This window comes from Asparagus officinalis, chromosome 3, assembly GCF_001876935.1.
Source record: "Asparagus officinalis chromosome 3, Aspof.V1, whole genome shotgun sequence".
Lineage (NCBI taxonomy): Eukaryota > Viridiplantae > Streptophyta > Magnoliopsida > Asparagales > Asparagaceae > Asparagus > Asparagus officinalis.
The window spans coordinates 60584114-60599771 of NC_033796.1; the positions used below are offsets into that span (position 1 = coordinate 60584114).

General features: G+C 36.6%; 1 protein-coding gene across 1 annotated transcript in view; it reads right to left on the reverse strand.

The window, feature by feature from the left end:
- The window catches only part of LOC109835182 (nitrate reductase [NADH]-like), a 3518-nt gene continuing 2578 nt past the window's right edge, over positions 14719-15658 (reverse strand). The window contains 2 exon segments of the mRNA XM_020403169.1: positions 14719-14966; positions 14968-15658. The exon segment at positions 14968-15658 is cut by the window's right edge and continues 12 nt beyond it. Of these exon segments, the coding sequence (XP_020258758.1) occupies positions 14885-14966; positions 14968-15658 (773 nt within the window). The 3' untranslated portion in view covers positions 14719-14884.

The window sequence follows — 15658 nt, forward strand, 5'->3', positions numbered from 1 at the left end:
CAATAAGGCAAGAAGGAAAAAGAAAATAAAAATCAAGAATAAAGAAAATAAAATTCAAGAATAAAAGAAAATGCAAGAAATTAAAGATGGTGGATTCAATTATAGATATGGGTAATCTAAAATTGAACCCACTTCTTAGAAAATGGTGATTCCCTAGAGGGTTCTAGCCTAAAGGCGAATCAACAAAATAAAAATAAAAAAAGAAAAACTAAACCCAAGAGGGTTCTAGCCTCAAGGTGATCTAAAATTGAACCCACTTCTTTAGAAAATGATGATTCCCTAGAGGGTTCTAGCCTAAAGGCGAATCAACAAAATAAAAATAAAAAAAGAAAAACTAAACCCAAGAGGGTTCTAGCCTCAAGGTGAATAGTGCAAGAAATTAAAATCTAACTACAAAATAAATTACAAAATCTAATTAACAAAATAAAATTGCAAGAATTAAATGCAAGAAAATAAATCTACTCTATAAGCATGAAATAAATCTAAGGCAAGAGGGTTCTAGCCTCTTGGCTATTTAACAAGAAAATAAAATCTAAACTACAAGCATAGAAATAAATCTACACTAATAAGCAATAAAAAGGAAATAAAAGAGAAAAAGGAAAGAAAATGCAAACCTCTAAATAATTCTTCATCTCCATCTTCATCATCCAACAAAGAGAAGAAATATTTAAAGTGGTGAAAAAATTATTATTATTAATTGCAACTAAAGTTACAATTTTGGAAGGCCTTCTCAATTAAGAGTAGCCCTCCTCTCCAAAAGGAGTTTACAAAATTTTCACACCTCTAACCCCTCACTCTCTACCCCTATTTATAGTAAACATCAGTGAATGAGAGCCATTGGATCAAACTTGAGCCCCAAGACAAGCACAATCAGCCATTGACGCGCGCTACAGTAATCTGGCATCGATGCAGGCATCGATGCAGGTATCGATGCAGGCATCGATGCAGGCATCGATGCCCACATCGATGCCGACATCGATACGCATTATTTCCAAATTCTGATTTCACGGATAGCTTCGTCTCGTCGAGATAGGCGATTTTCATATATTATATGTTAAATTCCGCCTTCCGGATTAGGAGATATCGTCGTTTCTTTGTGGCCAACCATTTTGAATATGATTTCTTTTCATATTGGATTTTTTATTTTCTCCGGCTTCTACAGGCTACACGACTTCATTCTGGACTTTTGGATAATTTGGAAATTGATTTTCCAATGGGCTTCTTTGATTCATTTCTTCATTTAATCGATGGGTTTTTGTTGAGAGATGAGAGTTTGAGATTTATTCTTCATTAACCTGCAATTAAAAGATAAAAACAATTATTAGTGATATATTTATTCATATAAAATAGATAATGAGGGTATAAAATTGTAATAAAAATATGATTATCATGGCCTCCTGCTGAGATTTGAGCATGGCCTCCTGCTCATCAAGTCTCTTCGCGAGATCTTCATGGTTTCCCATCATATAAGCAGAGCTCTCATGTTCAACAAAAGAGCTTGATGATTGGGACTCTGTAATGGCTGAGTGTTCATCATCGGAATTCGTTCTTCTGACTAGCCTCCGATAGTTGACAGGGAGAATGGCTCCTGTTCGCGTCCGAGTGCGTTGGTAGACTCCTTCCAACTCGTTAGCAATTTCTCTGACGGTCGGTGAACGACTTGTCTCAGAGTCATCGGAACTAGGATATGAGGCTTTCTCTCTGCTGATCACATTGATAGTGACCCCAAGATATTCGATCTCTGGAGACTTCTTCCTTTGAGAACGTCATCGTTGGTTGGGCAAAGCAACGTTCGTAAATTGGTCGAACACCAACAGTTTGGCCGCATATGAGCAGCATTGACATCCCGAGAGGACCGTAGGAATCAGTCGTTCACATTGGAATTAACGAATGACTTGTTACATCGGTTTTTCTCTCGATATGAACTTTCTCAAATCTGTTGTGAAGATTCGAGGAGAACTACTCACAGATCGTGAGGTTTGAACTAGAACCCCCAGTCTATGATTGGACAAGACTGGCTCTTGGTGGACATGAATCTGGTTTAGATGCCTTAGATCCATGGACTTTTAACATCCGCCCCTTAATCTAGTCACGCTATGCAGAGTTTCGGACGCATGCCTAAGATTTAGGTTTTACTGGTGAAACGCAGTCCCAAGATCTGCTTTTTAGTTCTGAAACGCATGCCTGAGAGTTGTGTTCAGTTAACGGAACGCACTCCTAAAGGCTACGTTTTGACTGTACAATGCACCACTGAGGGCTGCATTCAGTCTTATTCACACAGAACCTATGTTTGGGCTCATAGACGCGAGGCTTGCGTTCTGAAGCAGAAACGTAGAGCACCTGGTCGCGTTTAGGCTCACAAACACGAAGCTCGTGTTGACTTGAAGATCGGCATTCACGGAGATGTGCTCGTCGTAGGGATCTCCTCCTTCGTCGAGCGACGTTCTTCTTGACCTTTTTCAAGGCCTTTGCAGCAAGGTTGTTGGCGTTGATGGAACTCGTTGCTACAATGAGCCTTTTATGACCCAATACCCGCTGTGAAGACGTGGGTATAGAACTTTCAACTCGTTGAACGAGTTTAGCAGATGCCGAGTCCACTCCTTCAGAGGAGGGGCTGTTCGAGCAGTCTTGATCAAAGGGGAGGGCCTCCTTGGGTGATTTGACTACAATTGGAGCAGATAGACCTTTAGTCTCTTTGGAGACTATGTGGATCATGCGCATAGCCTTGGGGCTAAGGGATCCAGAGGAGAGGGCTTCCTCGTACTTGGCTTGATCAAACTCTACGACGAGAGTTTCGACAGTTGTTCTAATAAGATGAACGTCGGATTGCGCACCACTTCTTCGTCAGAGAAGCTAGTCCCTAGTGGAGTCGCCATCTTTTGTTTGTGGGAAAATTTACAGTAAAAAGATAGTGAAAGAAAATTAACTTGTATTCTCTCAAAATCGATTACAATTTGGATTTTCTGATTACAAAAGAGAGGAGAATGAATCTGATTCTCCCCTTTGTTTAATTCTGGGTTCTTCACGGTGGCGATGGAGTGCCTCCCTTGAATGCTCGCGTCGAGTTTGCTCTCCGTTGACGATCCGCACGTATTGATTCACTGGAACGGTATCTCCTCCTCACGATTTGACGTTGTGGAGAACTTGCAAAGCAAGTTTTTGAACTCTTGATGAGTTGATTGATCTTAACCGTAATTGGTTAGATAAGCCAAGGATCTCTTCTATGCTACCCAAGAGCCAGATGAAAGATTCAGCCTCCAAAATCTAGGATCCAAACTAAGCTGATTTCTTAGTTATTTATAGGGGATTAAGGGGTGTAACCACTGTTAGACCCTAGAGGGGGGTGATTAGGGTCTTATGCTAATCTAATCCGATTTTATGCTAATTAAAAACTAGTTAACAAGTTATCCTAGCAAGTATGAAATACAACAAGATATATAAGCTAGGATAAGCAATAAGAACAACACGTTATATCCTAACAAAGAGATATAGGCAATGTATGTGCAAGGATATAAAACTAACACAAGGGTAAACAATATGAACTAGATAGTTGATGAAATAAATGAGCAATGCACAATTGGCGATATATGATAAATGCAAAAGCAAATACGCTAATAAAAAACTCAAACACACTCAAATGATCACGGAGTTCGGGCCTTCCGTCCTACGTCTCCGCTCCCCACTCCCGGTGAGAAATCCACTATCACAACCGGGTTTTCTACGCTCACCCGAATAACGTTTACACCTCACAATGTCGGTTTTCAACGCTCACCGATCAACGTTCACTCCTCACACTCGGTTTTATATATATAGTTCACCGAAAACTCCACAACACACTCGGTTTTCTAGCTCACCGAAAACCTTACACCACTCACAATGTAACAAATATAAATTTGTTCTCTACAATAGATGAGAACACAATTAAGCACAACTCAATGTTACAATCTCTCACAATCCTAATATACTATGTATGCAAAAGAAAACCAAGCAAAAAAGACAAAATAACGGGTATATCAAACTCTGGAAAATATAGCTGTTATGCTACAGTAACTTCCAGAGAGTTTGGCGGGGTACTGTAGCACTACATATTAACTTTGTAAAGTCAGTTAAAAATAGTAAAATAGCTCCAAAAATTATGAAATTTTGTGGAAAGGTTTTAGACATGTAGAATGACATGTTAGAGAAAGAATTTATGAAAAATCGTTTTCCAGTTGAGATAAATAAATGTTTGAACACAGATATACAGTTTCTAAAAATCTGCTGACATACATAATTTTGTAAAATCAATTGGGCACAGTAAATCAACTCCAAAATAGTAAAATTTTGAAGGAAGTTTCTAAACATGTAGATAAACATGTCAAAGAAAGAATTTCTTGAATATCACTTCTCATTTATGAAAACTTATCTGTTTTGTAAAACATGCACGAACATGTGCACGAACAAAAACATGATTTTGTAAATTCCATTAAACATAACAAATCAATTCCAAACTTGATGAAACTTTGCGAAATGTTTATAAGCATGAAAAAAAAACATGTTAGAAAAACAATTTCTCAAATTGAATTTCTATTTGTGAAAACTCATGTATTTTGCAAGTGTGTCCAAAGCATGAAAACTCAAAACCATGCATGTATATATATAACTATATATATACATAGAAACCAAATACGTGTGTGTATATTATATTGAGCTTAAGGTACTTAACACACATAATATAAAATCTAAACTAAGTTACCCAAGCTAGATCTTGATCTTCAATAAGTTCTTCTTGGTAATCTTACGGATGAAGCTTGAACTTGGATCTTCAACTTGAATTTGCATAGCTTCAACCACTATTCCACCAACCTCCATTTGATATGATCGTTATGGCGCAATCCATCCAACCTCCAACTCATTGTTTGCCTAGAATAAATATGAAAACACAAACACTAGACAAACAACATTAGATATAAATTGTTTGTTAAATCATCATCAAAACAAGAAGGCCAACAATCTCCCCCGTTTTGATGATGACAAACAATTTACAAAAAGGAATATATGCATGAAGGAAATGAACATATACAAGATAATACACATGCATATAAACAGGGAATTTGTATACTCACAATATTTCTCCCCCTTTGACAACATCAAAAGGGGATAAAAGAATTAAGAGAGCGAAAGCTCCCCTTACAAATAAGCATGAGTGAGTATAAAACAAGTATAGGAATTGCTCCCCCTATCAAAATGCCTTAATGAATATATGCAATGAATGCTAAGGCATACATATGTGAGAAAGCATAGATTAAAAACATGCTAAACATAACTCACATACAAAAAAGATAATGAGAACACATATAAATATGTTAATATGAGAAAAGTGTCTCAAATGTACAAACATAAAAACAATGTATAAAATAGATTTATGAAATCACAAGAAAGAAGACATGAGAATCATGTAAAAAGTTTTCAAATGAAAGCAAATCACTTAAGTGAAATCATAAATCAAATGAAATCCATAAAAACATAAAACCAAACCATCATTGATTTTTAAAAATTAAGAGAGGCAACTATATCTAGCTCTTGAGCTAGTATCAACCCATATAAATATTTTTAGCATCCGGTAAACAAGATTTGGGAATAAACACCTAATAAGCCCGGAGGGTTGTATAAACATAATCCTCTCATCAAAATCAAAACTAATAATCATGAAAACAAAAGAATTGATCAATTAAAAATTGTTTTCATATAAAAGATTTCAAAGCATAATTTTCAAAACCAAGAAAAAGAAAAATAAAAACACTAAAAATTCTTGGTTTAAAATCAACTTTGTTTTGGTACCCAAGTATTCTTGGTACCAAAAGATTTAGGGACATGACCCCTATCATTCAAGCTCAAAGCCCTAGGGTTATGAACCCTCTTGGACACATATGGTGCACTAAACCGGTCAAAATAATATTCATTCAAATAACCCTTCCGATTGCAATTTGTGCAATGAAAGAGATCGATTTGTTTTTGTGGACCATTAGCTCGTGCACGGGAATCATTTGCAAACATAGATGATCTTTTAAGATTATTTTACAAATGTGAAATATTATCAAAACAAAACTTTCCTAAGTGGCCATATCTACCACAAACATCACATTTAAACTTTTGTGGCTTAATAAAATCATTTGGCAAAGGAGATTTCTTTTTCAAATCATAGCAAAATTTTTCCAAATGGCCAAAACGTCCACAAAGATCACATCTATACACATGAGCATGCTTATGATGAACAATGGATGCATGTGTGTGTACATGTGATGAAGAAGCTACATGAGATGCACAAGGAGCATTGACATTTTTATGTTTGTGTGCATCATAGCAAAATTTAGCTAGATGACCTTTACGGCCGCAAATAGAGTACTTGTAAACTTTGCTATATATGTGTGCATGATGAGTGGATGATTTCTTAGACTTGGCACACATATCCATAAGCCTCTTATGATTATCAAAGCATATTTTCAAAGTTGAATCTAAAGATGAAATGCATTTTTTCATAAGATTCAAGTCTTCATTTTTAGGCACATATGCACTTTTAGAAGTAGAACATAAATAGTTATTTATAAAAGAAGCAGTATCATTTTGTATGTTCATTACTTCTAACATGGCATTATCTCTTTCATGAGTTAAACTAACAACATTTGAAGTTAAAGAAACATGATCCAATTTTAATTTTTCATTGTTTTCTTTAAGGATCACATTTTTATTAGAAATAGTTTCAAACTTAGATGCTAACAACTCATGATCGGATTTTAAATCCTCATGCTTGCTTTTTAAATCAATAAAATCATTTTGCAATTTCTTGTAGGCATACAATAATCTTTCACTAGCACAAGCAAGTTCATCATTATATAAATCATTATCGGTTTCGAACACGCAAACCTCACTAGGGCTATCGCCTAGTGCTCGTGTGCATGAAGCTCCTTTAGAACTTGAAGCGGGATCCTACAAATCTTGTCGGATCGCCTCCAAGTCTCCTTGATGCGCTTCTATGAATTTCCACAATGTATAAACGCCATCAAAAGAATCAAGCTTGTTAGACAATAATGAATCAAATGCATTTAATAAAAATTCTAACATAAGCTTGTTCATAATAAACATCTTTTTATCATGTTTGCTCCACTTGGATTTCTCCAACGTAAGTGTTTAGATTGAACAAAAATTTTAAATCTAACACACCATTGGGCATAGGGGAAATTGTCTAATTTAGGAGCAATACTAGAATCATAGCCTAAACAAGATGCATCATTCATATCCATAATTTGTAAAAAATATGCAAGCAATATACAAATGCAATCAAAACAAGATTAGCACAAAAAGATAACTTGGATCTTTAACTCAAGGCGATTAGACCTTAAATCAAAGAGCACCAAGCTCTGATACCAATTATTAGACCCTAGAAGGGGGTGATTAGGGTCTTATGCTAATATAATCCGATTTTATGCCAATTAAAAACTAGTTAACAAGTTATCCTAGCAAGTATGAAATACAACAAGATATATAAGCTAGGATAAGTAATAAGAACAACACGATATATCCTAACAAAGAGATATAGGCAATGTATGTGCAAGGATATAAAACTAACACAAGGGTAAACAACTAATGATAATGGCGATATAAGATATGAGCATTAATATAAATGAACGCCAAAGCACACTCAAACACACTATATGATCACGGAGTTCGGACCTTCCGTCCTACGTCTCCGCTCCCCACTCCCGGGGAGAAATCCATTATCACAACCGAGTTTTTCTACGCTCACCCGAATAACGTTTACACCTCACAATGTCGGTTTTCAATGCTCACCGATCAACGTTCACTCCTCACATTCAGTTTTATATATATAGTTCACCGAAAACTCCACAACACACTCGGTTTTCTAGCTCACCGAAAACCTTACACCACTCACAATGTAACAAATATAAATTTGTTCTCTATAATAGATGAGAACACAATTAAGCACAACTCAATGTTACAATCTCTCACAACCCTAATATACTATGTATACAAATACAATAAGCTCAAGTGGGTGTATGTAACAATGAGATAATATAATCAAATCTAAACTCAATATAAAAACTAGCTTTAAAGAATGATAATCAAATAACTAAGCAAATGTAAAGCTAGATAGAGTTTAGAAAACTTCTCCAATAGATGACAAGATGGAGAGATGGAGATTGGAGCCCAAACAAGAAGATGATCTCCTCCACTTGTGAAAACAATCTTCAAACCAAACAAACACTAAAAACACACTTAAACCCTTGTTTAAAAACTTGTTTAAAACATTCTTAAGTGCCATTAGAAGTATGAGGGCATGGAGTATATATAGGCTCATGAAACAAGCCCAAAAACCCAAGAAAACCAAGTAAAAAAGACAAAATAACGAATATATCAAAATCTGGAAAATATAGTCGTTATACTACAGTAACTTCCAGAGAGTTTGGCGGGGTACTATAGCACTGCATATTAACTTTGTAAAATCAGTTAAAAATAGTAAAACAGCTCCAAAATTATGAAATTTTATGGGAAGGTTCTAGACATGTAGAGTGACATGTTAGAGAAAGAATTTCTGAAAAATCATTTCCCAGTTGAGATAAATAAATGTTTGAACACAGATATATACAGTTTCTGAAAATCTGCTGACATACATGATTTTGTAAAATCAGTTGGGCACAGTAAATCAACTCATGTATTTTGAGGGAAGTTTCTAAACATGTAGATAAATATGTCAAAGAAAGAATTTCTTGAATATCACTTCCCATTTATGATAACTTATCTGTTTTGTAAAACATGCACGAACATGTGCACGAATAAAAACATGATTTTGTAAATTCCATTAAACATAACAAATCAATTTCAAACTTGATGAAACTTTGCGAAATGTTTATAAGCATGAAAACAAACATGTTAGAAAAATAATTTCTCAAATTGAATTTCCATTTGTGAAAACTCATGTATTTTGCAAGTGTGTCCAAAGCATGAAAACTCAAAACCATGCATGTATATATATAACTATATATATACATAGAAACCAAATACGTGTGTGTATATGATATTGAGCTTAAGGTACTTAACACACATAATATAAAACCTAAACTAAGTTACCCAAGCTAGATCTTGATCTTCAATAAGTTCTTCTTGGTAATCTTGCGGATGAAGCTTGAACTTGGATCTTCAACTTGAATTTGCATAGCTTCAACCACTATTCCACCAACCTCCATTTGATATGATCGTTATGGCGCAATCCATCCAACCTCTAACTCATTGTTTGCCTAGAATAAATATGAAAACACAAACACTAGACAAACAACATTAGATGTAAATTGTTTGTTAAATCATCATCAAAACAAGAAGGCCAACAACCACCTCCTTAATTCGCTCCTAAGTGGGACTAATGGGATGTAACCGCCCCTTAAATCACTCCTGAATAGAGTTGTGATCCCCTCAGATCGTGGGAAACGGTTTTGAAACCGTTCAGCTCGTGTTTGAACGAGCCAAACGCAAAATCCGCGTTCTGATGTGAATTCTGTATTCAAACGCAGTGTCTGAAAGCTCAGACGTAGCAATTTGGAAGCTGCGTTGGCAGCGTTGGAAGCTGCTCGTGAGTTGCGTTTGCAGCAATTTGGAAGCTGCTTATGACAGCGGATGGAAGCTGTGTTTGGCAGCGGATGGAAGCTGCGTTGGCAGCTTTCAGAGGCTGTGTTTGCGGCCGAACATGAGCTGCGTTGACAGCTGGATCTGAGCTGCGTTTGCAGTGTTTAGAGCTAAATGTGAGGTGCGTCTCCAGCCAGGTTTGACCTGCGTCCGCAGTCGAATTGGTGTGCGTCTTGATGATGGTACGTAGGGAGGACTTCCACGTCTTGGTTTGAAGAGACCGTCGATTTGTAGTCTCTTTCTGTCAGAGCGTTGCAAAGATCGTCGTTTTGTAATCTTTGCTTTAGCTCTTTGATATGTGAGAGTCGTCAGTTTGTAACTCTTGATGTTGATTGTGAATGATATTGATTAGAGCTTTCATTAGTTGTTGTGAAGGTCGTCAGATTGTAACCTTCATCGATCTACGTGAAAGTCTTCAAATTGTAGCCTTCTGGAAGTCGTCAGATTGTAACTTCCATGATCCGTGTTTGATGGGGAATCAGCTATCTATTGTGATTTTTAGACAGCCTACAGTTTTCTTTCAAAATAGCATTCTTTTTAACAACAATATCAAGTTTGGAAGCTAGCGACTCATGATCAGATTTTAAATTTACATGCTTGCTTTTAAGATCAATAAAATTATTATGCAACTTAGTATAAGCATGCATTAAACTATCATATGCACAAGCGAGTTCATTAATAAATAAATCACATACAGATTTCAAATCGCTTACTACACTAGGGCTATCGCCTAGTGACCGTGTGCATGATGAGACTCCACATGAACTTGAAGTCGATTCCGCCACAATGCATCGAATCTCCTCCAAGTCACCTTGATGTGCTTTAATATATTTCCATAATACGTAAGCACTATCAAAATGAATAAATTTGTTAGAAAAGGATGAGTCAAAAGCATTAAGCAAATATTCTAACAAAAGCTTGTTCATATTAAAGTTAGAAAAGGATGAGTCAAAAGCATTAAGCAAATATTCTAACAAAAGCTTGTTCATATTAAACATTCTTTTATCATTAACAAAAGCTTGTTCATATTAAACATTCTTTTATCATTTTTACTCCACTTGGATTTTTTCGAAGTGGGTATAATATAAGCATCTTCAATAACTTCCCATAAATCTAATTATTTAGATCTAACAAATATGTTAAATCTAGAACACTATTTATCATAGGGGAGATTATCTATTTTAGGAGCAACATTAGGATCATAACCTAAACAAGATGCACAATGTATGTCTATAATATAGTATGTATGTGCAAGCAAGATAACAAAAAAAATCTTAAATTTTGATTAGCACAAAAAGATTACTTGGATCTTTAATTCAAGACGATTAGACCTTAAATTAAAGAGCACCAAGCTCTGGTACCAATTATTGGACCCTAGAGGGGGGGGGGGGGGGCGGGGGGGGGGGGGGGGGGTGATTAAGATTTTATGCTAATCTAATCTAATTTTATGCCAACTAAAACTAATTCAAATATTATTCTTGCAAGATAGATATACAATATGATATGAGCAAGAATATACAATAAGAATAAAGAGATATATCCTAACAAAGAGGTATATGATGAAATATATGCAAGGATATAGAAACTAATGCAAGGGCGAAATAAATATAACCTAGATAGTGGGTTAAATAAACAAAGAGCAATACACAATGGCGATATAAGATATGAACAAAAAAAGTGCGCCAATGCAATCTCAAACAAATGATATGTTCACGGAGTTCGGACCTTCTGTCCTACGTCTCCGCTCCCCACTCCCGGGGAGAAATCCACTATCACAAGTGGGTTTTCTACACTCACCCGAATAACGTTTACACCTCACAATGTCGGTTTTCAACGTTCACCGATCAACGTTCACAATCACTCACAATGTCGGTTTTTAATGGTCACCGATCAACGTTCACTCCTCACACTTGGTTTTCTAGCTCACCGAAAACTTTACAACACTAACAATGTAACTACAATAAAATGTTCTCTAATATGAATGAGAACTCAATTAAGCACAGCTCAATTGTTACAATCTCTCACGACCCCAATATACTATGTATGTAAATACTAAAAGCTCAAATGGGTGTGTGTAACAATGAGATTCAATAAAACAAAATTGAACTAAACTTAATTATGAAAATCTAGCTTATAGAGATGATAATCAATAAACAATGTAAATACAAAGTTAGAAATTAAGTTTAGAAAACTTCTCTATAGATAACAAGAGAGAGGGAGAAGATTGAATGCTCAAACACCAAAGGATGATCTCCACTTGCTCTTGTGAAAATTTCTTCACAAACAAACTCTTTTAAAACAAACTTGAACCAAAATTAAAACAAACTCTTGGTTGATCATGAAAGATGAGAGCAATGGGGTATATATAGCCTCCCAAAATCTCAGCCAAAAAAAAACCCCAAAGGAAAAGACCAAAAAGCCCAAGAATCAAAAATCTGATTCTGTACCAAAATGACCGTTGGGGTGAACGACGGTCGACCGTGAAATTTTTGCGGTCGACCGCGAGCCACTTACAAAACCGAGAAAATTTCCAGAAACATTGACGGTCGATCGTGGCGGGCGACCGAATTTCCAGAAACATTGACGGTCGATCGTGGCGGTCGACCGTGGGATTTTTTCAGACTGACGGTCGACCGTCACGGTCGACCGTCACGGTCGACCGCGAAAGTCTCTGGACTCATGGTGGTCGATCGTGGAGGTCGACTGTGAAAGACTCTGCTGGCTACTAAGACAAGAACAAGGGCGCGGTCGACCGTGATGGTCGACCGCGAACTAACACAACAGATACAGCATTTAGAAAACAGTTTTGACTCTTTAAAAATCTGTAAAAATACTGAAATGACTTTTAAAAATTGCGTAACTTTGTAAATTATTTTTAACACTAAAAACAATCTGTTTAGAAAAGTAATTTTTTGAATAGGTCCTCATACTTTTAAAAAATAATATTTTGTCAAAACGCTCAAAAATATAAGTATGAAAACGTGTGTGTGATATCCCAATAGCTTCAAGTAAAATCTACAACTACTTGCCTACATTCTAGCACAAGAGAGAAAATAAAAATAGCAAATATCTCTCACAAAGAAATACATTTCTTGAGTCTTGATATTGCTTGAGTTGATGAAGCTTCTCATTGCGTTTATTGTTCTTGATTAAACATTACTTCATCATTATGCCTCCTCCTCCTTTGGATATCATCGTTGTAGCTCATATTCCATCCAATCCTCCATTGGATATGATTGTGAATGCTCGATTACATCCATCCTCCAACTCGTTGTTTGCCTAGAATAAATACGAAAATAAAAACACTAAACAAACAACATTAGAAGTAAATTATTTGTTAAACATCATCAAAACAAGAAGGCCAACAGTTGTGTGTTGGTTGGTGCTCTGATCATGTTTCAGAATTTTAGTCACAATTCACATTGATTACTTATCTCTTCTCTCTCTCTCGTCTCATCCTTCTCTTCTCCTATATATGAGATAATAATATGATATATATATATATATATATATATATATATATATAATATATAAATATATACTATATAATATATATACTATATATATATATATATATATTATATATATATATTATATATAATATATACTATCTATAATAGAAGAGAGAGAGAAGAGAGGAGAGACATGGATAACATTCGTACCAAAGTTGCTTAAAGCAACTTGCATAGTATGTGACCCTAATTCATGTTCCATACATCACCATTGAGATTGAGCCTAACACCTTTCACAAATTCAATGTTGATGTAAACATGATTAGTCACATCACTTACCACAGTTGCTTGGAGCAAACTTGGTGCCAATTTCTCCTATTTTCTCATATATATAAATATATATAATAATATAATATATATACCTATATAATATATATGAGGGAAAATTGAATCTAAGGTGACACCCTAGGCTCCCACCTAAGGACGCAGCCTAGAATCATATCATTTCCTAAATTTTTTTTACGATCCGCTTTGTTGAACTTGATATACACGTTCTTAAACCTAAACACACCAATTTTAGGGTGAACCCGTCGTGTTTTGACCATTTATCCACTCGCTGTAATTTTAACGATTTCGAATGAATAGAACTTTTTGCACGGCTCAACGAATGGTTAAAACATTAAGGGTTCACCCCAAAATTGATGTGTTTGGGTTTAAGAACGTGTAGATCAAGTTCAACAGAGCGGATCGTAAAAAAAATTTAGGAAATGAGCAATCAGGTAACATGCAACATGCAAAGATCAACATGGCAAATTACTTGGATATGTAATAATCGTACTATATTGGGATTATATAGAGGGAGAAACATCTGAGGGGGAAAATTATTTAGAGGGAATTTCAAAAAAAATGGGAGAAGACATCTTGGGGGGAAATTATTTTTATCTTTTAGGTTTGAATAAAAGCGCTAAAACGGTGCACCGTAGCGGGTATTAAAAGCTGAGGCTATCACTGATTTTGGGATTTCAAGATTTATTGGAATTATTGGACAAAAAAATCAATATAATAGAATATAATAATAGGTTTACTGTAGGGTTTGGATCCTAGCCATAGCCCCTTTGAAGCCCAAGTCAGCCGATTATAGTAGAAAGAAAAGAGTTACAATGAAAGAACTTTTGCATTTTGATAGAATGTGGAGGGAATAAAATTAATTAGGATTCTTTTAGGTGAATCATTTATTACTTTCTTCTTGGAGGAGGATGATATCGGAGGGATCTTGGTCCGGTTTGAAAAGTGTAAAGCCAGATTGTTAATTTGCTAAAATATATTAGAATATAAAACATCTAGGTATCTAAAACTTTTCCATGGTAAGCTAGCTAGATATTTTCCTACGCTTTTTAAATCAGCGGCGGGCGTTGTACATCAACGGGATTGGGAGGCCGCTATAGTCAACAGAATGATGTAATTCACTCGTTTTTCCGTCTTCTCTTTTTGTTTTTGTTTATTTTTTTCTTTTGGTTGGTAGCCGTTGGCTTGTCGATTTGGTCCCTGGTCCATAGATTCTTGCAACCGTGAGAGCCCCTCGTTTCAAAGATTCCGACCAAAAGACTCCATGAATAAACAAAACCCAACCCCAAAGATTACATACACACCTGTTGCCAACATGTTTTTAATCTCACCAATTTATTTAATATAATCTTATCTTATACACACTAGCAACAGCAGTAATTCTCTCTCTTAGCAATTAATTACGGCCTCCTCTAAAACAGCAGCACCGAGTTACTAACATCGTAGTTCATCTTCTCCAAGTTCGGCATCACTGCAAACTGGATCATCGGCGGCCAGCGTGTCCTCGGGCCCACCGATCGGAACATGCTCTCTCAAGACCCCCTCAGAGACAAACCCCAAGCTGTACTTCCACTCTTCTGGATGCTTGGCTTCTCCGATGACGTACCAGACTTTGAACTGCTCGGGATACTCTTTAGCCCACGCATCGAGATCCTCTCTTAACAGTATGTCGTCCTCGGTCCGGTTCGCGTAAACCAAATACATCTCTGTTCGGTCCTCGGCTCGGTCGGCGAGCACGGCCTGAATCACCTGGTACAACGGGGTGATCCCTGAGCCTCCGGCGATCATCGCCATCTTCTTCGCGAACTTGGGCTTTCCTTTGACCAGGAAATTGCCTCGGCCCGTGTACTCTATGTGGCCCAACGGGCCTTTAATATCGATAGTGGACCCGACGCTCAGTGAATCCAGATGCTGCGACATTGCTCCGCCGTTGGGGAATTTCGGATGCTCGCCTTTGAAGTAGACCTTGATGAGGAGCTCGACGTATCCGACCGCGTCGACAGGGCTCGTCGGCGTGTAGGCTCGCATGCAGAGCTTGTTATCGACGGTGGCGCAGACGAAAATGTGCTTCCCAACGGGGAGCCCGAGTACCTGGTCGGACGACGGGAGCGCGAAGCGGAACAAACGCACGTCCCTTGACACCTCGGTCTTCGCCACGAGCTTGCACTGTATTTTATCCCTTGGAT